Source organism: Clupea harengus, chromosome 5 (assembly GCF_900700415.2).
Source record: "Clupea harengus chromosome 5, Ch_v2.0.2, whole genome shotgun sequence".
NCBI lineage: Eukaryota > Metazoa > Chordata > Actinopteri > Clupeiformes > Clupeidae > Clupea > Clupea harengus.
Genome location: NC_045156.1, coordinates 28,234,020 through 28,261,348, shown reverse-complemented (window position 1 = coordinate 28,261,348; position 27,329 = coordinate 28,234,020). Strand labels below are relative to the sequence as shown.

Genomic DNA, 27,329 nt, shown 5'->3' with positions numbered 1-27,329 from the left:
TGTTTGGATTTCAACTGAAACGTGTTTTCAGTTTTTTTTTCCGTTGTGTATACCGACGAGCAAAATTAGCTGATACAGGAGGTGGAACCCAGTAACAGCCTTTCTGTATATCTGTCTATGGAAAGGTCTATGACCCTCACAAATTCTCTTTGCGAAATCGAATTCGTTCAGTTTGTTCCATGAGGGTTTGTACACACAGAAATAAATCGCTGTCTAGTACACTAAATAACGCTGTACTGCAATTTTTTGCACACATATAAATTAAATACCCCCTTTGGGTAGGAGCGTATGGTGTTTAAAATCCGTTATCCTGGTTGATATAGTAATATTAAGTAACATGTACCTGCGTGAGGCTGTTTATAGGTTTCGGGCGTTAATAGGCGCCGTTACTAAATTGGGTTTATGTATTTGTAAATTTGACTCTGAAAAAGTCAGTGCCTCACCAGCCACGAACCTCACCGCACGTCACTGCACCAGGGTCTACAATTTACCTACAGTCTATACAGTGGTCACCAGTGCTGTTGAGAGAAATGTCTTACATTAACTATCTTTTAACATGGAAAAGTGTGTAAATATGTGCGCAAATGACTGCACAAAAAGAAAAGTGACAGATTTTGACGTTTTTGACGATGTAGGCAGCAAGGATATGTTTTTTCTAATTCCCATTAACTCCCACTGCTCGAGTCCTAAAAAAACATAACCTGAGTCGTGAGGCCAGTTAGGACTTGATTTTGCCTGTTGAATTTAACCTACCACCTTGAAGTTTACAGATTAGAGGACTAGCTGTTTCTGCTGAAGACTCGCGAGCAAACGGTGTATTAAACATAACGTCATACACGATACAACGTGTGTCATTACTATTAAGTTGAGCATCAACTATAAAGTTGCGCATCGTCTCCCACGTACATGACGTAAGCATTGCTACTCCTTTAAAAAGCGACACTGCAAGCCAGAAGCCACTACCAGAACCACGAACGACGTCTAACAGTAAGCGCAATGATCTGGACTGTACTACTTCTCGTAAATGGGATTCTCTTCTTTCTTCTACTTTCAAGCCGTTCGAGGTGAGGCGAATTTTTGTGCTATTTTAGGCTTATTTTCTGACCATTCTGATTCTCATATCCTTTTCCTTTAGACACTTGCAGACCATTGTTATTACATATTATTAATGTTTTATGTTCATGAAAGAACATTATATTTATAAAATGTCTGAAATGTGAAATGTGTAAAAGTGTAACTTTCATGTGTTGTAATTAAGTGGGCTCTCCTCTGAGTTTTTGCCATTCTTGTGATTGCGCGCGCGTGGAAGTGAACAGAGTCTGGAAATTATAGACTGGTGAGGCTGGGGACAGACTTTATCGTAGGCAGTAGACATAGTGTAAACAGACACAAGACATTACTTCAGTCCTGACGTGTCCATGAGTAACATCTGGTAGAATTCCAGGGTCACCTATGGGAAGTCTCAATAGGAACAGACACTACGCCTCATCCGTCCATAAACATTGCCGGGTTTAAAAAAAAAAAAAATATTAAACGTCATCTGTGTAAACACTGAGTTGATTGATATTGGAAGAAGGCCATCTCAACCTCAGATAGGCTACGGCACAGTGGAAAACACCTGGCTGGAAGGTGTTATTGTTGGAAGGCTTATTGTTTCTTTTCTTCATGCAGGTCAAAGAGAGAGCCACCCTTAGATAAAGGCTTTATTCCATGGTTGGGGCATGCCCTGGACTTTGGGAAAGATGCCGCTAAGTTTTTAACACGCATGAAGAAAAAGCATGGTGATATTTTTACGGTAAGAATGTGAATTATATCAATTTATCAATGCAACACAATTGTTTTATTTGAGTAAAACTACTATATGTGTGTTTGTATGTATTTTTCCCATTTGCTCATGTTATGCTCTGATCTAATGAAACTGTAACAGAAGACTGCAGAATTATATTATGTTATAAATATTATATTATATTATGCAGCTATATAATGACTGTCTTTACATGCCACCCTCTCTGTACCATCGATCTCTTACTCTATAGGTGCGAGTGGCAGGGCACTATGTCACTGTCCTGTTGGACCCAAACTCATATGATGCGGTCCTCCAGGATTCTGGCTCTCTGGACTTCTCCCGCTATGCCCAGGTGTTGATGGACAGAATCTTTAAGCTGCGTCTCCCCAACCACAACCCTACAGTGGAGAAGGCCATTATGAAGCAGTACGTCGTCTACAGTCTTTTAACTTTGCTCATGACCACATTAAAGAATTGGCTAGGGGGTAAGGATAACAGAGGGCCTGGTGTATATCCAGACTGATCATATGAATGGGCATATGTAGAGGGGCATACTGACCAGTCATGATTTACTATGGATTTGTAATGATAACTCAGTCAGCTGGCAGTCCCCCCTGCTCCTGTTAGGGTTATTACATTTTGCATTAAAAAAAGAAAACCAGTTTGCAAAACTTTGTAGCATGAACAACTACAGGTCACTTGAGAAACTGGGTAACATTTAGGATTTCACAAGAGTTCAGAAGTGTACCTGATAACTGTAGCTGTGTGGGAATGACTCCCTGGTAGCAGCCTGCCATCTTAATCAGTGGGGTTTCATGTATTGGGAGCCTGACTTCTGTCCTTTATTTTGGCAGGCACTTCCAGGGCAAGAGCCTCACCTACCTGAACAGCACCATGCAGAGGAACCTCCAGGCCTTACTGACATCCGAGACGCCCCCGAACCAGAAGGACTGGAAAAGGAACGGGCTGTTCAACTTCTGCTATGGCCTTTTATTTCGGTATGTGTCCCCTGTGTTTAAAGTTCGTTTGTCACTCCCATAAACAGTTTAAGCATGGGGGTTTTACCACTAGCCACAGTTTGTAAATAAACCGCAGCACAAGCAAGGGACGGAATGTGGCATGACGTCTAGGAGCAGAACTAATGAAACGGGAAACCCGTGACGTCACGTCGTCACGCAAGATCATGCCATGGACAATTGCACACGCATGTGCACACACACACACACACAGAGACACTGAGGGACAAATGCCCACGCAGGTGCACACACATGTGCACACACACACACACACGTGCACACACACAGAGAGACACTGAGGCACAATGGCAGATGGCTACACGTTCTACACTGTTCTTACACTCTGTGATGCCTGGTTTGTTGTGACTAGTCTTACAGTGTAAGTTTTCCTGTGTTGTATATAGTGGTCTATGACTACGTAACCCTTGCCACCGACCTCAGGTCAAGTTTGCCTTTAGGGTAAAGCAACTCAAATGAAACCATTAAACACAATGAGAGGCTTAGACATGTCTGGGTTAGTTAGGTGTTCAATGCATGGACAGGGCCATTAGAGTCACCAGGATCCATCAACCTGTTAACCTCTGTAACCTTTCCTCTGGAGCAGCTGATATTCATTTTCTTTCCCTATTACTTTTACTTTTGCCTCTGTACACAGGGCAGGGTACCTCACGCTTTTTGGAGGGGAGCAAAACAACAATGGCGCAGATACCAAGCAGATCTACAAAGAGTACCGGACATTTGATGACCTCTTGACGAAAATGGCACGGACCACCCTAAATTCAGGTTTGTTGGGTTTTTATTTACTCAGTTCCCCAAACAAGAACTTGAGCTTAGTTCTTCATGCAAATACAAAGCCTCTGTTAAACAATAGGTGTAGTACAAAAATAGCTTATATATTGTCTTGAAGTTCAGGCCTAACTGATACCATAGTAACACCAATCATTGGAATGTATTCAAGGGAACATTTGTATTGATCAGCCACATGACTAAATTCTCCACTGAATCATTACTTTGTAAAGTAATCCCATCGATACATTCGTTAAAGATTAATAATTTTTCACAACACACAGTTTACTAATGGTGGGTGTGAGGGAAGTTAAATCATTCTGACATCACAATGGCGGGTGACGCAGCCTTTACAGCCTTTTTGGACGTGCCCAAGGCGTGTTATCATAACTTCAGCCAGCAATGAAGTCACTAAAGAAAGTGTTTTTGTTTTCAATCTGTTAAATAGCTGTTGCTATAGTGACCCATATAAAAGACAACGAGTCAGCATTTAGTATATTTGTTTCCTCAGACATACCTGTTATAACAGGTATGTCTAAACAGAATGTGTTAATCTGAATAACAACAAGAAAGTATTGACAATAAAAGCTGTTCGACTGATACAGGCGTAGTAGTTCTTCACCTGTGGGCTGTAGTGTCCCGCCCCGTCCTGTCCCCCTTCATGTGGGGACTCACTCACTTTTCTAAAACACTTTCTCTTACCTCACTATGTGTCACCTTTGTCTGGGGATGAAATCACTGACGTCTAATGAGTCGAGTGAGTCTTTCTCTGTCTCACACACTCCCTGTCACTCTCTCAAATGCTGCAATGTTATGTCTGCATGTGTCTCTATTTACCAGGCGAAGGGGTAACGACACCTCTCACCCGCTCTGGAGCCCGTCTCATCTATCTGATATTTTTCCTTTCAGACAGATGTCAACTGACAGTTAGCCTCTTTAACTCTACCTCCCTCCATCCCTTCTCTGTCCATTGTTTCTTTGTTCCACACCTCTCTCTGTTTTTCTACTGCCCTTTTTCTCTTTTGCTATCCTAACCCTCCCCCTAACTGAACTGTGTTTTGATGTGTTTTGATGTGTTTGGTTGCGTCTGCCAGGAGAGAAGCGGGTGGCAGGTGGGGCTCGTGAGCGGCTATGGGAGCTGCTGTCTCCAACGGGCCTCAGCGAGAGCTCCAGCCCGTGGTTGCGCCACTACCGGCAGCACCTGCGGGAGGGGGGCGCCGACACCGACACCCAGACTAAAGCCATGCTACTCCAGCTTTGGGCTACACAGGTGAGACACACACACACACACACACACACACACACACACACACACACACACACACAGACACACAGACACACAGTCACACAGACATACAGACATACTTCAGCTGTCATCATACACCCGCACATAGATATTCTACCTGTCATGCTGCCATTCACCCATACCTACACACATGCCTGTCTTTGTCTCCCCAACACAGCCCTGTTATGTGTGCATTTCTAAACCAAGCCCTCCAATCTCCATCTCCACCATTGCTCCCTACCCCGGGGACTGTGGCATGAGCTCATTGACTGGGCGCCGTCTGGCGTCTCTCCCAAGCTTCCTAAAGGGAACTCTATTTGTTATTTCTGCATGTGGATAAGGCCCCATAATGGTGGCACGCACCCTCCGAAACAAGGCCTGGGTCTGTGCCAGCTGTGCCACCTTCAACACCCCACCTTCCAACCCCAAGCGCTCGAGTGTCACCTACGCTCTCTGCAGGTGACGCATTAATGGGAGCATTCGGAGTCAGAGGAGCCGTAGCTCTGGACAACAAAGAATGTGTTAATCTGATTAACAACAAAAACATGGGTGTGCTCCTGCAATATCATTGTGTAGATTGGGCCGTCATGTGGATGACGGGCTTCTAAGAACAATGAGGCCCGAGGCCCATATCAGATTTAGAACACTGGGTGGAACTGCCAACACAAGGCAAGCAGACAGCTCATATACGTATGTGTTCAGTCTGTACTTCACAGAATGACAGACCTGTCGTCTCTCTCCGCCTCGCATTATGTCCTGTACGAATGCAACGCTGACAGCTCTAATGGAGAATTTCAACTGAGTGTAGGCAGCTGCAGAAGCGTGTTTTTGCACAGGTACAGGTACAGCCATAGGCTCATCACTTGCAAAGCTATATTTGGACAGGTACAGCCTTAGGCTCTTCACTTGCAAAGCTATATTTGGACAGGTACAGCCATAGGCTCTTCACTTGCAAAGCTATATTTGGACAGGTACAGCCATAGGCTCTTCACTTCTAAAACAGGCACAGAAATGCACTCCCCGTCTCAACCACATGGGTGCACCAGAGGTTCACTGACAACTGGCTGCAATCATCTTGTGCGATGAAATATAACAACAAATGATGTTTGTGAAATCATATATAGCGTGTGTCTTTAAGCCCCCGGCCAAGATTTAGTTGTCATTGTGCTCTTATTGTTCGGGAAGGCTAGTGAGTTCACCTCCGCATGAGTAAACACACTTCTATTTATGGAATGTGGAGATGAAAATATGATAAACACCTTTGTGTGTGACATCCAGTAAACTGGCATTTAGCATTTTAAAGCGGTTCCAAATGAGTTGGTGTGGGTTGTTGTTAGAGCCCTGGATAGGCAGTTTGATACGTCTGACTGCATGACTTAAGACGTGTATCACTGGATACCGACAAACATCAGGGGTGTGGGTCCTGTTCATGCAGAAGCAAAGGAAAAGCAGATAACATCTTTCGGCCTTTCTGAACAACACTTTGCTTTCAACCGTTGAATGAAGACCAGTTTGCACTTGTGGATAATCTCTGGATAATACACACTGCCTGCAAGTGCGCCATGAAAAAAAAATTCTCCACAATCACAACAACAGTATAATTTGACTGCACCGAGCCAATTGTGTGCTCTTTCAGGACTCAAACCCACTTGTGAATTCCTTTACTCTTTATACAATGTCCTCCAGAATGCCTTCCTTTGGTTCTCCTTTTTTAGTAAGCTCTCTAGCACTTCCTTCCCAAAGCTAAACAGAACATGGTTGTGTATCATGAGAATGGGCGGGGGCCATTTTGAGGACACACAGCGGTGCAGCATTTGTCCCGGTTATTGGCTGCTCCTATCCTTGCCCTCTGTGTGATTGACAGGTGTTTCCTATGGGACATTGGGCTGAGTCTGGGCTCTTTATGGTGACTATCACTGTAAATGAAGTCATGTTAACTTACAGTCCCTACAGTTACAGTTATTCCTCACAGTCAAATCTACTTGGAGGAGGTGGAGGGACAGGGACAGGGAAGTTGCTATGTTGCTATGGTCCTGTGCTTGTATACCTTTGCACTATTTATCCATGAAACCTCTTCAGAGTACTCAGTATTTACTTAAAGGCTAAATAAATCACCGTAGTGCAGTCAACACGTCTGAAGGAGACACTTGTAAGAGCACGTAGACCTGGATGGAAATGGGATTGGATGCTGTGAGTGTTTATTTTATGGTTATACAGTACTATCACATACTTTATCTCTGACCATTCGTCTCAATGTTAAACAGAAACACACCAAATGTGATGCACCCTTCCCAGCAGTGGAATACTCCTAATGACATAGTGGAAAGGCAGAGGGTGTGATGTCATAGAGGCACCAGACTGACTGGGAGTCCATTGCTGTGCTAGATTATGCAGTGCTATGGTGTTTAAGGTGTTTTAATGTGAATGCCAATCTGTTGCCAGGGTAACGTGGGGCCTGCAGCGTTCTGGCTCCTGGCGTTCCTGCTGACTACTCCAGAAGCCATGAAAGCCGTGAGGAGGGAGTTTAACAGGCTCTCACTGAACACCGACACAACACAGGCCCCTACGCTGGACCCCAGACAGCCAACCCCTGTGTTCGGTAAGACTGAACATGAGTCATGTCTTTAAGTATACATGTTTAAATGTAGTGTGTTTTCAGTCATTTATCCTGATGTTGTACATCCTTTTGTTAATGCTATTGGGAGGAAAGTGGAAAAAGACTTTGCTGTTTCTTGGTGAAGACCCTGTCAGCAACAGAGAGAAAGCAGCCGCACAGTCCTTTAGCTTTGGTTAGTTAGCAGCCTAACTGATTAGAGAACAAGGTCTACAGAGAAAAGCTCTGGCTCTGGCTTCAAACTAGCAAATGGCTTAAGTCTTAAGACATTGCATCCACAACTCAAGTCAGCATCAGCACTTCTACAGTGAAGCCTCATTTCATTCAACCTATTAAGCTTCAGAGCATGATGGCATCTAAATTTATATCTATGTAGCTATACATGTGCCTGCATGTAGGTAATGTTCAGCATACACACACATATACAGAGAGAGAAAGTACTGTTAATCAACATTTATGTCCGACCAATGGAATATACCTGACCTGGTCTACTCCCTCTTTGTACAGACAAACAGCAAGAAATCATCTAGAGTGAATCTGTCACCGTTGTTCTGCTATGATTTTCAGCTAGCCTGCCTAGTAGTGCCTCATAACTCAAACTCTGGCATCTTCTTCTCAGACAGCGTCCTTGAGGAGACATTAAGGCTCACTGCTGCCCCCTTCATCACCAGGGAGGTACTGCAGAACAAGACCCTGCGCATGGCCAACGGGCAGGAGTATGACCTCAGACAGGGCGACCGTGTGTGTCTGTTCCCCTTCGTCAGCCCACAGATGGACCCCGACATCTACCTGGAGCCTGAGGTACATCCCTACTCTCTCACAGTCCCTCACCTGTATGGCTGTACGCAGCCCTTTAGTGTAACTAAGAGCTTTTTTGGTCGGGTGTGGAGAGTATTGATAAAAGATTAGCTTCACAGAAGATGGGGTATAGAGGAGTGTCTGAAAGGATTCACTTCACACGAAGGTTGCTTCAGAGTTCAGAGAGAGAGAGAAAGAGAGAACTTAATTGAAAAATCCCCAAATATATATTGTAGTGCACCAATATCAATATTCACAGTTGACATCATTTATGTAACTACTGACTAATCTTACTATTATATAACATATATTTCTACTGACTAATCTTACTGATATATAACATATATTTCTACTGACTAATCTTACTGATATATAATATATATTTCTACTGACTAATCTTACTGATGCCATTCTGCTGCCTAAATGATGATCCTTATGATTTGCATCAGACTACCAGCTGCGTATGTGCAACACAATCGCACATGGTCAAAAGATTGACAAAAGTTTCCATGAATGACAACTCGATGACACATTGCAACCTGAATGTAACACACTAGCTATCAACTGAAATGAACACAGTAAACCGTCAATGGATAACCTCCATTAAGGCAGAGAGCACTGAGGATATGTGCTCTGTCCTCAACTACTCCGCTATCCATGAGGTCAGGCCACTGCGATAGTTACCTGGTGTGGCCCTGATAAAAGGCTTGAAACAGGCTCAAGTGTTGAAAGCCTATTGTGTCTGCACTCAGCCTGCCTCAATGGTATTTCTGGCCGTTTGATGCAAATGGCGAAGCCTGTTAAGTGGATTGCCTCCTTACATAAAGAAAGGTTGCGTAGTCATTCTCTCCCTCTCGTTTACACACACTCACACGCACACACACACACACTCACACACACACAAACACATACACAAGTATTTAAATTGACCCTGGATTACACATGGAAAGGTTTAACCCACTACAGTCCAGATTAGCAGACAACCGCAGTGGAAACACTAAGTAAGTAGCGTGGGAAGGTAGTTGGAGGGCAGGGCTATCAGATATGTCCTCAAGATTGTCACCATTGTACAAAAATCCCGTCTGGGGTACGAATCCAACTGGCAGTCATGTCTACCCCCCCCAGCTGTGTTCCTTGCCCCGTCCCTCTCTGCTGGCCTAGAAAGGCCCAGCATTATAAAACATGTCAGAAGCATGGGATCAGCTGCTAAAAAGCATGGGATCAGCTGCTTTGATATCATGGACCAATGTCTTGATATGGCTCCTGCTAGCATGCTATAGAGAACAGCATGTTGGGATGTGTGATTTGTTGTCATTTGTAGCTCCCGCCCAACTCTGGATCTTCTTTTTCCCATCGCAGACATTCAAGTACGACAGATTCCTGAATGGCGACGGGACTCCAAAGAGGGTGTTTTATAAGGGAGGCCAGCGGCTGAAGTACTACACCATGCCCTGGGGAGCGGGGAGCAATGCCTGTGTGGGGAAGCCTTTCGCTATTGATGCCATTAGACAGTGAGTATCCCATCATGAGCCTACGCAGGGAATCCCTAGTGGAAACACTCACACACACACACACACACACACACACACACACACACACACACACAGATGGATCACCCATGTAGTTACTCCTATATAGAGCAGACGGTGGAAAGCACTTGCCTAAGCTATGACAATGCAAGACCTGTGTCTTAAAGGATGTGAGTCTATTAAAAGCTATTTAAAGTGACGGAGGCCCATTTTTAGCCCCTTGTAGACCTCCCTTTCTTTTGTCACCATCTTAAGCTTCAAATGGCACACATTTCACCTAGGGGTTAGTTTCATTGTTAGGAAAAGAACTGCCGTCATTATAGCTAATTCTGTACTGTAATTTGAACTGTATTAGTCATGATGGTCTCAGAGTGTGGTTTGTGCGTAGCGAGACTGCTCTCTTGGTGCAGAGGTCAGTATTTCTATTTCAAAACTGACCCAAATCATTTTGAAATTATTTTTGAAATTGCAAAAGATTTCTCCCAACCAAGTCTAGAATGGAACAGAAGCTGTTCCATTGTTCCATTGTTCCATATTTATAGAGTGCCGGAACCACCTTTAACCCATATCATCAATAGCCTTCAGAGAATAATTATGTTAGTTATTTGGCTAAAGGAACTTGAAACACTGAACACTAGACACTAGTATGACGTCCATAATACAGCTCCTGGAACCCCCCTGTGAATTCTGTGCTCTCATAGCATCACTCCTTCATGCTTAGGTTTGTCCATTTGGTGCTGACTCATCTGGAGGTGGAGTTGTGTGAGCCAGAGTCGGGGTTGCCAGCTGTGAACACCAGTCGCCACGGATTTGGGATGTTGCAGCCTGAAGGGGACTTATTCATCAGATACAGACACAGCATTGGCAACAATATCTTATAATGTATTATTAATTATTATTTATTATTACACAAGTGTTTGGTTTATGCAGCACTTACAATTACTGGATGTATTTTACAGTATAAAGATATAATGTTTGTATTATATGATGTATCTGTAGAGTGTATATATATTTTTGTATTTAACTGGTATCCATTATTTTCCAAGATGTATATTTGCACATACTTTGTTATGAATTGTCTTATATTTGTACCTTATGTATTTTATTGACTTCATTTTGTATTAAAAAAAAGTAAATATTTAAAAGCAGTACTGACTGAGCATAATCATGTACACAGAAAGTTAGCCTTTGCTTTCCCGTCAGAAACTGGATTAGTTCGTAGCCACAACAAATAACTGGACTTCATCTCGAATAACATGTCACAGTCAGGTCAATCTAATAGGGGACTGTATTCTTGTTATGAGATCTGGGTTGTTACCCGTGGGGGTCTTCTTCAAATCGTCTAAAGGTAAATGTTGCATTCGAGTCTTACGAGAATTACGCACTGGAATAACAGACTGTGTGCGCCATTGTATTCCATGGCCTCTGTGCTGCTGCCAGTGTGCGCACATGCTCACCTTGTGTTGTTGGTTTCACTTCCTGACCTCGTAATTCCCATTCCTGCCTCTGCACAATGTAAACTATGAGAGTGTCAACTGGACATTGCTGCTCCAACACAAATGTGCATACTCAGCCTGGATGGTTTAAAGGAATGGAGCTATGCCATGAATGTGTCCCTTACACAAACGTTGTTTATTGCTTATGATGTGCCAGAGAAATGGACATGTTAAAATGATGCACAGTATTGTTGTCACTCAGTCACGGTGTTGTAACTTGCAATGCTTATGTAGTCAACGTCTGGAGAACGTCTACCTCCAAATAAAACACTAACACGACAATGCGGTTTTACACTGTACTCTCAACAGACAGCCGACAACGGCTGCTATGAGAACGAATATATACCATGTTGGTGGTGGTCTGGTCTGAAGGATTTTACGCAGCTTCGGCCCAGCCCCTAAATTCTGATAGGGTTCTGAGGGGACTAACGCGTCGGCAGCATGCTAGAGCCAGTTGGTGGAGCTGCGCGAAATCATCCCCTCCTGCAGAACCGCACTAGAGCGTCGCCTGTCACGCACAGGCACGGTCACCCAAATCAGGTACAGAAAATCGCTGGATTGTGTCAGCGTACTTGTTGATCTTCAGCCTTCGGGAAAGCGGGGAGGAATGGACAGTAGATACTACCGGCTCCACGTCTCTGGTGAAATATGCCAACCTCAGACGCGGGCTAACCACTAGAGTGGCACCATTTAAGAGAGGAAGAGGGGTGTTGCAAGCGAAAGCACAGGCGGCTGTCTGTCTATTTAAACCAATTTGGATGCCGTTTGTTCTTGAACAGGATCTTACCAGAAAGATGTGTAAGTATCCTGACACGCCGATGAGAAGTTTAATTGCGCTAATGTAAGCAATGTTAATGTTTAATACTTCTTGTTTGAGTTCATGTGTGAATTAATAGAGAGTGTTTTAAATGTCTCTTTGACACACGAATGGTTCGATAGTTAAGTAGTCTCAATAGTTTCATTGTTTATACTATGTCATTTAGCAACCATTAAGAGGGGATTTTCGTCCATCAGTTTGCATAGGTCAGACAGAAATATTTTCTCTATCTTCCACATATAATGTGTTATGAGGACAAGAATGCATCCCAGACGAAAGCAAATGCTGCACATGGTACACTCATGATTTTATATATTAAACTTAACTACGGTAGCATGTGACCACTGTAACTAATTGTTCCATATTGTTGCTATGTGTGTTTGTCAAATTTGGCGTTTGCATTAGTAGCTGAATGCATGCTGCATTTCAGACCTGCTGACACTTTGGATTAATCATGTCTCTGGAGAGGTTGAGTTGATAAAAAGAGTAATTTGATATACCAATCGAATGGCTAAAATGCCAAAGCGTTTTAAATTACATTCAATAACTTTATGGTAGGAACAGTTTGACAGGGGGTGAATTGATGGGCAGAAAGAGAGGTGGTTTCAGCACTGTGTCGCTGGACAGCACTCGAGACAGGAAGAGTGTTTTGTATCACTGCTTCCTCATTCAGTTAGTCAATGGGATGAAAAGCCGCTATGCTTCTTAGAGCAGATCTATTAATTGGATTAAACGACTTAAGAATGCGTGTGAGATGTTCGCTGATAATCGTTTATCTCATGAATATCCACTATCCCCACTATCAAGTGTAAATTATGCTCTTTTCTCCCTTTCGTTCCGCAGGTGCAAGTGTGAATGAAAACAAACCCAAATGTAGGCGCTGCTAAAACTTGGTCGGAGTTGTGTCCCGTGGACCCAGAGAAGAATATCCCTAGCCTTAATCATTCTCATTTAAGAACCGAACTGAAGTGAGGATGAATAAAGCTGGCTCCCGCTCGACCTCCTCACTGCCGCCGGAGCCGGTGGAAATCATCCGGAGCAAAGCAAATGCTCGTCGGGTGAGACTGAATGTAGGGGGACTCCTACACGAAGTGTTATGGAGAACTCTAGACAGATTACCCCGTACGCGATTAGGAAAACTGCGAGACTGCAACACGCACGATTCAATAGTGGAAATATGCGACGACTACAGTCTGGATGACAACGAGTACTTTTTCGACAGACACCCCGGGGCTTTCACGTCAATTCTTAACTTCTACCGCACGGGGAAGTTACACATGATGGAGGAGATGTGCGCTTTGTCTTTCAGCCAGGAACTAGACTTTTGGGGGATTGACGAAATCTACCTGGAGTCTTGTTGCCAAGCACGGTACCATCAGAAAAAAGAACAGATGAACGAGGAGCTCAAGCGAGAAGCGGAGACCCTGAGGGTCAGTGATGGCGATGAATTTGACAACACATGCTGCTCTGAAAAGCGGAGGAAACTTTGGGACCTCTTAGAGAAGCCAGGCTCATCACTTGCAGCAAAGGTAAGCATCGGGTACAGACATGCCTATAGATTTTCTGACATCAAACTAGGCTCCATTGGATCATGGATAATTGGATAATTGGATGGGGATAGGCTAATTGATACATGAACTGATTCCAATCTGTCCCAGTTCGAGTCGTTTGTGGCCCTGCACCAGGTTGATACAGAGAGGTGAATGTGAATAATAGGACCCCAAATATATAGGCCTGTGGAGTTCGCAACAGAATAGCCTACAGTATCATTTTGTAATATTGGTTTAATAAGTTTATAAATGATTAAGGAAGAATTGCTATTTTCATGCAGTATGGTTTGTATAAGCACATACATATTTATCACCAAGCAACATCAATCTGAATCAACTGCTGTGCTCTCAGGATTGTACAGCTGGTATCAGTGTCAATAGCCATTTCGCTGAGTGACCTAGGTATGATATAGGTATGGGTGACATGGGCAGTCGGCCAGGGCGGCATCTTGCGGGCGCGGCACGGGGCGTCTGCACACAAAAATAGTGATGTTTTCGCAACATTTACGACAGTGTTCTATCCCTTGCACGTCAACATCATGCGACCGTGCATGACATTTAACCTTGTCGGAGTGGGTGCCCTGATACTAGTTTGTGAGCGAGGCAGGCTACTGCCTGGAAAAGTCTCCCACTCAGAAGTACGAGACAGGGAGGGTGGCGGTGATAAGTTGACCTCCGATCTCCCCACTGGAGGCCGAGGTGAATCTATCAAATAGCTCACCTCTGCCTTTGTACAGCAGCACTAAAGCAAGTAGTAGAATCAGTCAGAATTTATGCAGTATAAATGCAGTGGGTCAAGATGCATTCTACAGTAGCCTACTAAATGCAATGGGGCAAGATGCATTCTAGAGTAGGCTACTAAATGCAGTGGGTCAAGATGCATTCTAGAGTAGGCTACTAAATGCAGTGGGTCACTGATGCATTTACATAAGTGAAGAGGATTCTACATAATGAACTAAGATCTCATAGGAGACACTGGAATAACTGCAAAAGTAAACAATCATAAGAGTGGCTGGAAATGTGGGACCATTGAGAAATGAAGTGTCTGACAATTCAAGAAGCAGTAAGATTGTCTCTCAGCAAGGGAGGCGCCATCACAAATCACGAGCTGTTTAAACAATGAACCGCAATGCAATCAAATACTTGAACTGAGGACCTTCCATGACTCAGAGAGGAAGGAGAGAGAAAGAGAGAGAGAGAGAAAGAAAGAGAAGAGAGAGAGAGAGAGAGAGCAAAACAGACCTTCACACACGCACTCATACAGCAGAAGTGTTTGACAGTGACAGTGAGAGAAGAGAGAGAAGCAGAAGAACAAGGCAAGATGAGAGAGGGAGAAAGGGGGAGAGGAGAAAGAGAGAGGAGAAAGGGAGAGAGAGCATGAGATGGAGCTTGAGATATCATCAGTGATGGATGAGACCCTCCTCGGGCTTCTCCGTAATCTAACATGAGCATGTTTTACACACGTAACCAAACCTCTTGTTTTTCCCTGTGCACGGCCATATGTTCTCTCCCAAAGTCATTTCCAACGTGGCCTCTCTCTCCTCTCCTCTCCTCATTCCCCCACACAGCCTGTGTGACTCAAGACATTCTCTCACAGGCGGGCGCAATCTGTCGGGGTGTTACTTGCGCGCCAAGGGCTGTTCGGGGTTACATGAATCCCAGCTAAACTTGTGATTCGATCAGCACTCTCGCTGTGTAATTAGAAGCATGTTGTTGTTCCGGGGATTAAAAAAAAAAAACAACAGGATGAACATCTCCTTATGTGGCACCACCCCCTCGGTGGAAAAAAGGAACATCTCAGCCCCTAAACATTTAGTGTTGGCGTTGGCGTTGGCGTTGGCGTTGGCGTTGGCGTTGGCGTTGGCGTTGGCGTTGGTGTTGGCGTTGGTGTTGGTGTTGGCGTTGGTGTTGGCGTTGGCGTTGGTGTTGGCGTTGGCGTTGGTGTATATTCTCAACTTTAAGAGGTGTGGAGAGGTGAGGCTGTGAAAGCAGGGGAGGTATCATTATGGTATAGGACAGCGGGACCACTGCCTGCCAGCACCACGGCTCTCCTTCCGGCCATTCAGGTGACTAATAGGACCCCAGCGCCATGTTTTCTTGGCTCAATCGCACGGAGGAACAATAAAAGTGTCACTGTTTGTTTTAAAGGCTGCCGATGGCCGGCAGCTTGTTTTTTTTCCTGTGCCTTAATTGAAGGGTGGCATCGCCAGAATAGGTTTCTCCCATACACAGATTCCATCCCATTCATATTTTAGCACCAATGCATTTTTAATTGCACATTAATAATGCTTGACTTTATGCCAGGCAAAGGAAGGTGCAATCTGGCATATCCATAACTCCAGATGTCACCCCATGCCCTCGCCTCCAGAGTTATCACCTCCCCAAAAATACATCCCAGGGAGGCAGGGACCTCAGAAAGGGGCTGATTTTTCACCATCACACCATCTACCTACTTGTACACTGTGTGTACAGCCGTGAGGTTGGGCTCAGCGATGTGAGGTTGTAGTGTTGCATTTTTCCAGTATAATATGCTGGTCATCTTCAATTATTCAGCAATGAAAAACATGTCACACTTGGACACCCAAACTAACATCTAAGACTATACATTCATCAATTATAAATGATCACTTTTATATGACGTGTGTAATGGTTAGGTCTTAACAAATAGCACAGACATCTGCTTTGCTCTGCTGGTTTTGAATGAACCCCGCCAAGCTAAAGCGGCCTCAGCAACCATTCCGTTAGACTTCAGTTGTTTCTTAAAGAATGGAGACGTCAGCTTTTTCTTTAAGGGTGGAGACCTGCTGCTTCCAATTGGCCAGGATCACAGGACCATTACATTAGGCTAATATAAAGTCCATTCAGCCGCATACTCCTCTAATGTGCTGCATTCAGCAAACTAACAAGCCTGGGTGTGTGTGTGTGTGTGTGTGTGTGTCTGTGTGTCTGTGTGTCTGTGTGTGTGTGTGTGTGTGTGTGTGTGTGTGTGTGTGTGTGTGTGTGTGTGTGTGTGTGTGTGTGTGTGTGTGCGTTCAGCAAACTAACAAGCCTCGGTGAGTACACTCACACTCCGGTGACACTATGGAGTGCTAGAAGTGCAATTGATTTTACATTTTCAGTTGCCGCAGAGGGATCAAGCACTCTTCTTGGATACTGTGTCATATTCATCTATCATAGCAGCATAAAAAGGAAGCGCACACACACACACACACACACACACACACACACACACCTATCAACTATCACCCCACTTCACACACACGCGCACACACACACACTCGCACACAATTTTCTAAACAGTGTCTTATAAGTGCGATTAGCTCCAGTCACAGACATCTTACACATTTCATGTCAGTGGAAGAAATCCACAATAGAAATAAGTCAAGCCTTTTCTCTGTCCTCTCAAAGTCAAGTGCTGGAACCTAAAACCACTGCATGGCTGGCGCAGACAGGGCTAGTCAGCTGACGAGAGCGATGCTTAAACACTCTCAGCCCGGCCTCGGTATGCTAACACTCCACACTTAGCTGCCAATCATGTGTGTTTAAGCTATTCACCGCCCAATCAGATCAATACCAATCAGCCACTCGTGTCCAAAAAAAACTGTTAGTCGTGACATGCCCCCTAGGAACTGTCCGTAGAATCATGTTGTCAGCACATGCAATGTTAAGAAAAAGTCATCATCTCGATGAGAATATATTTTCTTTTCGCAGCCCTGCAACTTCCGAGTCGTTTTGGAGAAATCAATGACAATACCATTAGAAGATGTAAGGCAAGCTGGGTGAAGCGAGGACAAGGGCGTGTTAAAGTGCATTAGCAGGCTTTCGCTTTGGGGACTCTCAGGCATGTCCCTGCTGGGCTGACGCTCCACTCTGCAACCATACTCCAGATACTCCCCATGTTCTAACCCAACACAGTCACTGAGACAGGGGAGCAGAGAATGGATACCTGGCTGGCTATGGCCATCCCAAGTGTGTGTGAGTGTGTGTGTGTGTGTGTGTGTGTGTGTGTGTCTGTGTGTGTGTGTGTCTGTGTCTGTGTCTGTGTGTGTGTGTGTGTGTGTGTGTGTGTGTGTGTGTGTGTGTGTGTGTGTGTGTGCACACGCAGTGAGTGCTGCATGTGCATGTTGCTATGTGCTGTTTAGCTGAAGTGCCTTTCTAATAGCGATAACTCTACTGCCCAGTGCTGCTTCCTCTGCCAGACTGATTCTATGCATATATATCACAGAGAGGGGAGCTGCACTGGCAGATGGATGAAGGGAGGGGCTGTGGAAGAGCTGGGAAAGGCTCTCTCTCTCTCTTTCTCCCTCTCTCTCTCTCTCTAACTCTCTCTCTCTCTCTCCCTCTCTCTCTCTAACTCTCTCTCTCCCTCCCTCTCTCCCTCTCTAACTCTCTCTCTCTCTCTCCCTCTCTTTCTCTCGCTCTCTAACTCTCTCTCTCCCTCCCTCTCTAACTCTCTCTCTCCCTCCCTCTCTCCCTCTCTAACTCTCTCTCTCTCTCTCCCTCTCTTTCTCTCCCTCTCTAACTCTCTCTCTCCCTCCCTCTCTCCCTCTCTAACTCGCTCTCTCCCTCTCTCTCTTTCTCTCCCTCTCTAACTCTCTCTCCCTCCCTCTCTAACTCTCTCTCTCCCTCCCTCTTTCCCTCTCTAACTCTCTCTCTCTCTCTCCCTCTCTCTCTCTCTCCCTCCCTCTCTCTGTCCCTCTCTCTCTCTCTCTCTCTCTCTCTCTCAGGCTGTCACTCTCTTACCTTCATGCACACATTCTCTCTATCTTGCACTTTCCCGTACTGATTCATCAGAACCCAAATGGCTTTTTAATCTGGAATCACAATATACAATGAAATGTGAAGATTATTTATTCCATCCCAACAGTATGCAATGTGGTGCCTATGTGGTGCCTGTGTGACCTCCAGGTGAATATATAGATCCCCCCCAGTCATCTCTGGGGAAATATGAACCCGCCAATCATCTGAAGATATACACGGTTGATACAGCCAATCTTAATCTTTTAATTAAAAAAGTAATTAAAGTAATTTAATTAAAAATGTTCATTTGCATACGAGTAAAACCACTGAGGATCTGGTTTCATGCACAGAAATGGTCTAGTATTGATTGAGCTTTAGCATGTCTTTGATATTATTGATCACATCAATGCACTAATGCCAACTGCAGGTGCATGTAGGCCAGAGTTGCTAAAAACTGCCGTTAGATCAAAAACTAGTCAATACTTCAAATCTTTCACTCTCAGTAGTGCACTGAAATAAGGATTAAGTTGTTTGTGATGCTGCCAGAATTTGCTCCTTGTTGTCACATTTGCTAAGCCTGAATGATTTCTTTCCACGCTTTAAAGGCCCCTTTAATCCAGAGTGGGAAAAGATATATCAGAAGCTTTCACAGACTTTTAACAGACTGTCCCTTGACACATTTTGTCCAAAAGAAGAATTGACGTGTAGTTCTTCTTTTAGGAAAGAATACATTTCCATATATTGTATTTTTTTTCTCTCAGAGTGTACTAGAAATGCTCTTGCTGTGGGGTGGTATTTCAGAACAGAGAGACAGAGTTTCTATTCTCAATCCAGTCCTCTGGGTAAGCTGGGCTTCTGAGCATTAGACCTTTTTCCTGGTCTGGATGTGACGCCCTTATTAATAAGTAAAACATGATATTCCTCACCGCTGTCACGAGGAAATGACCCTTCTGGCAGTATTGACAGGAGAAGGTGAACGAAACATGGATTTGTTCTCAGTTCATCTCAGTTGTTATTGCACTGACATGTTTTCTGTCAGAAAGCTAAAGTCGTGACCTGTGGTCTTGATGGTTACTGAATGTGTGGTCGATAAATCAGATGTGTTCACCCTTTCCCTCATGTTCTTATCCGTATATATATAAGGGTATATCCTACATGTGATTTGGTACAAATCAACCTTGAATATGTTCAAGCAAGCCAGAATTTGTCTGAAATATAAAGAGGTAGTAAAGATCAAGACCTTTGTTTGGCTTGAAAGCTGATCTAATTTGACCACAGGGACACTGTGTGGAGTTGTGAGGTGCCGTGTACACAGCGGTTTGCCTGGGGCTGCTTGACCTCTTCAATTTCACGCAGAAGTGGGCGGACCTGGTAGTGGAGCCCGTTCCATTTGCTCTGTGTTGCCAAGGAGACAGGTGATCTCCATAGGCTCATTACTGGTAAGGGAGGAGGCCTGGGGCAGATGGAGCTGAAGTACAGGATACCACGCGTGGCTCACGCATGGCTCACGAGTCTGTCACGTGAGCAACTCTCCTGCCCCATGAGCTATGCACACACATGAGCGCATCCCAAACACAGCCACACATCCCAAACACAGCCACACATAACTCGCTGCGGAAGCTTCCCTGTCTCTCCCTCTTTCTCTCGCTCTCCCTTTCTCGCTCGCACAAATGTTTACATCACACATCACTGTAGTCGGAGAGGCAGTGACACACACTTGCTGCAGAGCAAAGGGTGTTGGAAGTAAGCACATGACAGCGAGGTGACAGACATCCCAATACCTGTCTAGGATTTACCGTCTGTGTTAGGGATGTTGTGGCAGGCTGATGTTGACTGAAATTCTAGGAGGATATCCTACTCTCGCCATTACTAGTCGGCAGGTGGCAGTAATCACCACTGGCCCAGGTGTGTGTGTGTGTGTGTGTGAAGGTCAGAGATGGCACAGGCTCCCCTAAGTTGATGGTTTAAAAGGGGAAAGGTTGAGCATGAAGAGAGTGCTATGAAGGCTGTGGGTGAGCTCCTGAGAGCACTCGCTCATTACACACAGAGCCCCTGCCACCTGGAGCTGGAGCCATCAATCATCCCCAGCAGCCAATGGGAGCACAGCTGTTGGGGAGGAGAGTGGGACAGGACCCAGTTGTGCACTTAGGACTATCTTTACTCTCTGTCACACACAGACACACACACACACACACACACACACACACACACACACACACACACACACACACACACACACTTAGGACTATCTTTATTCTCTGTCACACACAAAAAAAGACAGACAAAAATGGGGCAGAGAAGATTAATACTAAGTATTGGTTCTTTGTGCGTTGAACTGACCTTAAAAGAGCAACGCAGTTTGTAGAGAATGAAGCAGTTCCTCGTCTTAGTATCAGTCAATGTTTGACCAATCACATCATGTCTGCGGGTGAATAATGTCACCATTTCCTGCTTGACATCTTGGACACTGAAAGAGCGTTTTCCCCTGCCTCCCTATATTATCCCTATCCATCTTGTTGTCAGACGAGTCTAAAAAAAATGTGTATTTAATCTATGTACATTGTTCAAAAGGACCACAGGAGTTTCACTGCATTTGAATCTAAATGCAGATTTGTTTATAATTACCTCCCAAATCAAAACAAAAAGGCTTTCCGTTATTGTTTTCCATGAAGCACACGGAATGTAACCCACTTGTCATCTGTTCCTGTGTCACTGGAACCAACCCAACAGCCGCCATGTATTATTCATAGACACAGTGGACACCCAGTGCTCAGGGCCTTCCTCTCATGGCAGTCGTCTCATAGCACTGACGACAGACCCCCCATACCTTACTGATGTACATTCCTTTTGTCCAGCGCTGGGCATAGAATAATCTCATTTTACGTTTTTGTTTTCCTTGAAGAGCAGACCAACGCGGAGCAATAGAGTCATAGCGGCCGTCTGTCAGCGAGCTCAAGCTCAGATGGGGCTTTAAAAGGACAACCACTGAGACATGAGACAGCTCTGTCTGCCCAGATTACAGCCCAAAGGTTAATCCAGCACCTCAAGAAGACACGTTTCCTCCCAAAGCGTCGAGGACGAGTCCTCAAACGCACCAGAGCTGCGGTGCAGTGGAGAGAGAGGGCTGCCGCCATCTGAGGCTGCTCTCTCTCTCTCGCAGGTCAATAGTGGTCTGCAACAGCAGTGTTCAGTTCGGGGGTTAATAGACACCGCCGCGGCGCTGGGCACACTCTCCTCCATCACACTCTGGGTTCTCCACCTCCGCCGATGAAGGTCACGCTCAGTGTACGGTTGCAGCGGCGGCCGAGCGCGGCCACATGAGACCTGCAGCTCCGTGACGCTCCGTCTCCTCTCCTCTCCTCTCCACCGCTCCATTAACTCCATTCTGAGGGCCTGGAATCACAAATAAAACGCATGGCAGCCCTGCCTCAGGGTTTATGGCTCCCGCCACCTGACTGCCAACCTGCCCGAGGTAATTACCTGAAAGTGGAGACAGCGTACAACAACGGCGAGCTCTCCACGCGAGCCAGTCAACAACCGTTTGATTAATAAAAGATCACTTGAACTAATGTTCAGAGTCACCTACCTGCATGGCGCTATAGTAATTCAAGCATTAAGTAAAGCAATGACTAGCAAGCGGAAGCGTTTTATTTAGAGCAGCGGTCTGGCTGAAAGCAAAGCGGCCGTCTGGCTGAGAGGGGGTCCGGGCCTCAGAGCTGGTTCAAGTGGAGAGAGATCCTAGATGAGCAAGGGCTAATCTAGTGTCTCTCACGCATCCACACTTGAGTCGATTGATCCATTTGATCTCTATTTCATTAGTTATTAAAGAATTTATTTTACATTAAAGAATGTTCTTCTGTCATCTCGTGCATTTGGAAGAGAGAGCATATACAGTACCACAGTTTTACATACAGTTTCATTCTATGAGGAGAGTTCCATTCTATGAGGAGAGTTCCATTCTATAAGGATAGTTCCATTCTATAAGGATAGTTCCATTCTATGAGGAGAGTTCCATTCTATAAGGAGAGTTCCATTCTATGAGGAGAGTTCGTCACACAGATTAACATGATTGGGAAAGCAAGCTGTATTCACTAGCACCTGTGTCAGCTCCTTGATTGACAGCCGACGCTGGGAAAGAAGAAGACCCAGCCAGGAGTCTCAGTCACACGCAGGTGGAGGCACAGCAGGGGCCGAACCTCCTCCTGCTCAGGAGACGCCTTTCAAATCGATCAGTTCTCAGCCAGAAGTATTTTGCATGAAATGAAAATGAGCTGCGTGAAACAAGCACTAGTGGGCAATTGACTCTTTTGCTTTTGGCTTCACTCAGTCTTACAGGTGCTGTGGAGTCACACCAGGCACGGAGGCAGATGGGTGGGTTGCTGGGAAGGTGACAAAAATAAAACCAGCCTTGTTGCTATCCAGATGGGGAGTTTTCTTTAGTGTCTGCGCTAAACAAACAAAGAGGCAGCACACTGGGCAAACAACAGCGGCTATTTCACCAGCAGCCCAATTCAGCGGAGCGGGAGGAGGCCACAGGAGGCCGTCTCATATTACTATGCATGAGGCTGCCAGGGCGTGCAGCAGAGAGAAAGGACCTCACAGCCACGCGTGACAAATGAGAGAGAGAGAGAGAGAGAGAGAGCAGGCAGCGCTGCAAATGCTGGCTCTCGTGTTTTGATGTGCAGTGTCTATTTTGAGGACAGACACATGCATCCTCGACACGCAGGGAGAAAAAAGGAAAGAAAAACAACAAGAGATGGTCGTTAATTAGTGTGAAGCTAAATAAAACCGCGGAGAGAATGAGGCTTTTGAGAGACTATCGCTAAGCCTTGCCGCTAGAGGAATTAAAGGATGATCGTGATGGCTTTCTCAGGCTGATATCGACTATCAGCGCATGTGTGTGTGTGTGTCTTTGTGGTGTGGGTGGACAAGAAAGGATCCTGCAGAGGCCACTGCCCGGGTCTGATCTCCTCCAGGTGGTGTTGGGGTGAGCCTGAGTGTGGGTCCCATCGATCAGCTGACTTCCCATTCACCTACACAGCCCCCGAGATGGAGCTGCCGTTGCCATAGAGATGGCGCGCACGTTTCCAAGGCGATGCCGAGCCGGCTGGAGTGGGGAAATCAGTCAGAGGGAGCTGAACTGGATTTCTGAATCAATGGCGCCTCCCACCCAGCGCACCTCCTCAGAGGACTAATCTACTCATGCTGAGTGCACACACCACTAAACCCCAGCCCAACACACCACCTAACCCCAGCCCCACACACCACCTAACCCCAGCCCCACACACCACTAAACCCCAGCCCCACACACCACTAAACCCCAGCCCAACACACCACCTAACCCCAGCCCAACACACCACCTAACCCAACACACCACCTAACCCCAGCCCCACACACCACCTAACCCCAGCCCAACACACCACCTAACCCCAGCCCCACAGCCCAACACACCACCTAACCCCAGCCCAACACACCACCTAACCCCAGCCCCACACACCACCTAACCCCAGCCCCACACACCACCTAACCCCAGCCCAACACACCACCTAACCCCAGCCCAACACACCACCTAACCCCAGACCAACACACCACCTAACCCCAGCCCCACACACCACCTAACCCCAGCCCAACACACCACCTAACCCCAGCCCCACACACCACCTAACCCCAGACCAACACACCACCTAACCCAACACACCACCTAACCCCAGACCAACACACCACCTAACCCCAGCCCCACACACCACCTAACCCCACAGCCCCACAGCCCCACACACCATCTAACCCCAACCCCACACACCACCTAACCCCAGCCCAACACACCACCTAACCCCAGCCCAACACACCACCTAACCCCAGCCCAACACACCACCTAACCCCAGACCAACACACCACCTAACCCAACACACCACCTAACCTCAGCCCAACACACCACCTAACCCCAGCCCAACACACCACCTAACCCCAGCCCCACACACCACCTAACCCCAGCCCAACACACCACCTAACCCAACACACCACTAACCCCAGCACAACACACCACAGCCCCACAGCCCCACAGACCAACACACCACCTAACCCCAGACCAACACACCACAGCACCACAGCCCAACAGCCAGGCCCACAGGAGACCTCTGCTGCATAGACCATGGACCACAGCAGAAGGCTCAGCCTGAAGCCTTGCTCAGTGTTGTCCATGTGATGCCGAGCCGGCTGGAGTGGGGAAATCAGTCAGAGGGAGCTGAACTGGATTTCTGAATCAATGGCGCCTCCCACCCAGCGCACCTCCTCAGAGGACTAATCTACTCATGCTGAGTGCACACACCACTAAACCCCAGCCCAACACACCACTAAACCCCAGCCCAACACACCACCTAACCCCAGCCCAACACACCACCTAACCCCAGCCCAAAACACCACCTAACCCAACACACCACCTAACCCAACACACCACCTAACCCCAGACCAACACACCACCTAACCCCAGACCAACACACCACCTAACCCAACACACCACCTAACCCAACACACCACCTAACCAACACACCACCTAACCCCAGACCAACACACCACCTAACCCCAGCCCCACACACCACCTAACCCCACAGCCCCACACACCATCTAACCCCAACCCCACACACCACCTAACCCCAGCCCCACACACCACCTAACCCCAGCCCAACACACCACCTAACCCCAGACCAACACACCACCTAACCCCAGCCCAACACACCATCTAACCCCAGCCCAACACACCACCTAACCCCAGCCCAACACACCACCTAACCCCAGACCAACACACCACCTAACCCAACACACCACCTAACCCCAGACCAACACACCACCTAACCCCAGCCCAACACACCACCTAACCCCAGACCAACACACCACCTAACCCCAGCCCCACACACCACCTAACCCCAGCACAACACACCACCTAACCCCAGACCAACACACCACCTAACCCAACACACCACCTAACCCAACACACCACCTAACCCCAGCCCAACACACCACCTAACCCCAGCCCCACACACCACAGCCCCACAGCCCCACAGACCAACACACCACCTAACCCCAGCCCCACACACCACAGCACCACAGCACCACAGCCCAACAGCCAGGCCCACAGGAGACCTCTGCTGCATAGACCATGGACCACAGCAGAAGGCTCAGCCTGAAGCCTTGCTCAGTGTTGTCCATGCGCTGAACTATCATGTGATAGACATGGTGCACAGGAACGGAACTGTAGATGTGGCTGTTGGGTGTTGTTTCCATGTGTGTGTGTGTGTGTGTGTGTGTGTGTGTGTGAGTGTGTGTGTGTGTGTGTGTGTGAGGGGGGGGGGGGGGGACTCCTCTTGTTATCTCTGCACAGGGCTATTTGGGGAGCCAGTGCAGGGGAGCCATGGTAAACATTACACTAGGTGCCGCCCGTCCTAATTAGGAAGAGGCAGTGACAAGAACCACAGCCATCCCAGAGGGGCAGGAAAGGTTCTCTACCTGAGAGGCTTCATCCGGGTGTGCTTGTTTCTTGTGACACACTCTCCCCTGGGCTGTCTAAAATTGTCTCCCACGTAGGCACACGTACACACACGCATGTGCACACACACACACACACATATACACACACACACACACCCACACACTTGAAGAGACGCATCCAGGTTGTGCCTTCACTGATTTGCACTGACAGAAGCCAAATCTTTTGATCACACTGAGCGTTGAGCTGCTGAACAATCACATGATTTCCCTGAGGTAGACCATCAGTCTAAACTAAATAGCGTATATAAAAGCCTGCTCCATCTCTGCTGAAGAGGCAACAGTAGCTTTTGTTTTTTTAGCGTGACACCTTAAAGAGTACAAGAAAGGGAGAGAGAAGGATAGAGATAGAGAGTTGGAGAGAAAGACAAGAGGAGGAGCACTGGCCGTTCCCTGAAGAGAGCCAGCCTGGCAGTTTGGGGCATTGTTGATTGCTGCGACAGAACCGTGACCATGGCGACGAACGAAGCACGAGACGTTCCACAGCGGATTGCTCTGAGTTTCCTCAGTGGCCTGTGGCAGGGAAAGCACTGAGGAAAGAGCGAGAGAGAGAGGGAGGGGGGGGGGGGGGGGGGGGGAGAAACACATTAACTCACAGAGACAGTATATATTATGCAGAGCTCAACCCGTGGCTCTCCACAGCGCAGACGTAGAGATGGAACCCTTTCATGTGAATCTCACTGTGGCGCATTTAAAAGCTACTGTGCTGGCGCGCGTGTCTGCTAGTGCGGGAAATGTGAGAGTGATTTGATTTCACAGACACGCGGGGTTTGAAAATAATGGAATAGATGACACAGCAAAAAAAAATTGTTAAAAACATCCTCCTTGGCACATACTTGCCCTTCCAGAACAATCCAGCCCCGGAAGTTGCATAACAATAATGTATGTCTGATTTATTATATAACGGGTTTATATCTCTTAGACATGATAAGCTGTTCCATTATTAGGTTTTCCTGTTTCTTTTATTCTGAACAGTTCATCCAAATATAACAACAACTCTGCCATTGCCCTCCCATCTGCATCATGTCAGTGGTCATTCCTATACGCTTAACTGGTCAGTGCAGCATATGAGTTACCCAACAGATTGTCAGTGACCAGAAAGAAATTGTCCCATCCACTCCCATAGAAAAGAAAAAAAGGATTGACTGTCCAGCCGCCTTTGCCAACCACAGAAAAAGAAAACCAAACAAATCGTTTTGTTGGCATGAAGTAGAGTGGCGAATGGGTGAACTGTCCCTTTAATCTGGCATCAGCTCTCTTCTGTAGTTCATTACTACAGGCGCTCGTTAGTGGCAGCCATTACAGAAATGTTCCCTAGAGGAGTGTGAACAAATCTCAGGGTGTGCTCCACCAAATTAGCACGTAGTGGTGTA

The 27,329-nt window shown here is 46.4% G+C and overlaps 2 protein-coding genes across 2 annotated transcripts in view; both read left to right on the top strand.

Annotated features, from left to right (window-relative positions):
- Nucleotides 1–684: 684 nt before the first annotated feature.
- LOC105904619 (prostacyclin synthase-like) lies at nucleotides 685–11,241 on the top strand. The gene is made up of 10 exons (XM_031567127.2): nucleotides 685–1,064; nucleotides 1,672–1,795; nucleotides 2,037–2,212; nucleotides 2,641–2,784; nucleotides 3,458–3,585; nucleotides 4,683–4,858; nucleotides 7,316–7,472; nucleotides 8,107–8,288; nucleotides 9,645–9,796; nucleotides 10,536–11,241. The coding sequence occupies exons 1-10, from the start codon at nucleotides 997–999 to the stop codon at nucleotides 10,693–10,695; spliced, it is 1,467 nt and encodes a 488-aa protein (XP_031422987.1). The 5' UTR covers nucleotides 685–996; the 3' UTR covers nucleotides 10,696–11,241.
- Nucleotides 11,242–11,645: 404 nt separating this feature from the next.
- The window catches only part of LOC105904609 (potassium voltage-gated channel subfamily B member 1-like), a 44,205-nt gene continuing 28,521 nt past the window's right edge, over nucleotides 11,646–27,329 (top strand). Inside the window, exons 1-2 of the mRNA XM_012832520.3 lie at nucleotides 11,646–12,108; nucleotides 12,971–13,656. Coding sequence (XP_012687974.1) covers nucleotides 13,102–13,656 — 555 coding nt within the window. The 5' untranslated portion in view covers nucleotides 11,646–12,108; nucleotides 12,971–13,101. The remainder of the gene's footprint in view (nucleotides 12,109–12,970; nucleotides 13,657–27,329) is intronic.

Coding starts and splice junctions, on each gene's coding strand:
- LOC105904619 (XM_031567127.2), top strand. CDS start 997: ATGATCTGGACTGTACTACTTCTCGTAAATGGGATTCTCTTCTTTCTT. Junction 1,065..1,671: donor CTACTTTCAAGCCGTTCGAG/GTGAGGCGAATT, acceptor TTCTTCATGCAG/GTCAAAGAGAGAGCCACCCT. Junction 2,785..3,457: donor TGCTATGGCCTTTTATTTCG/GTATGTGTCCCC, acceptor CTCTGTACACAG/GGCAGGGTACCTCACGCTTT.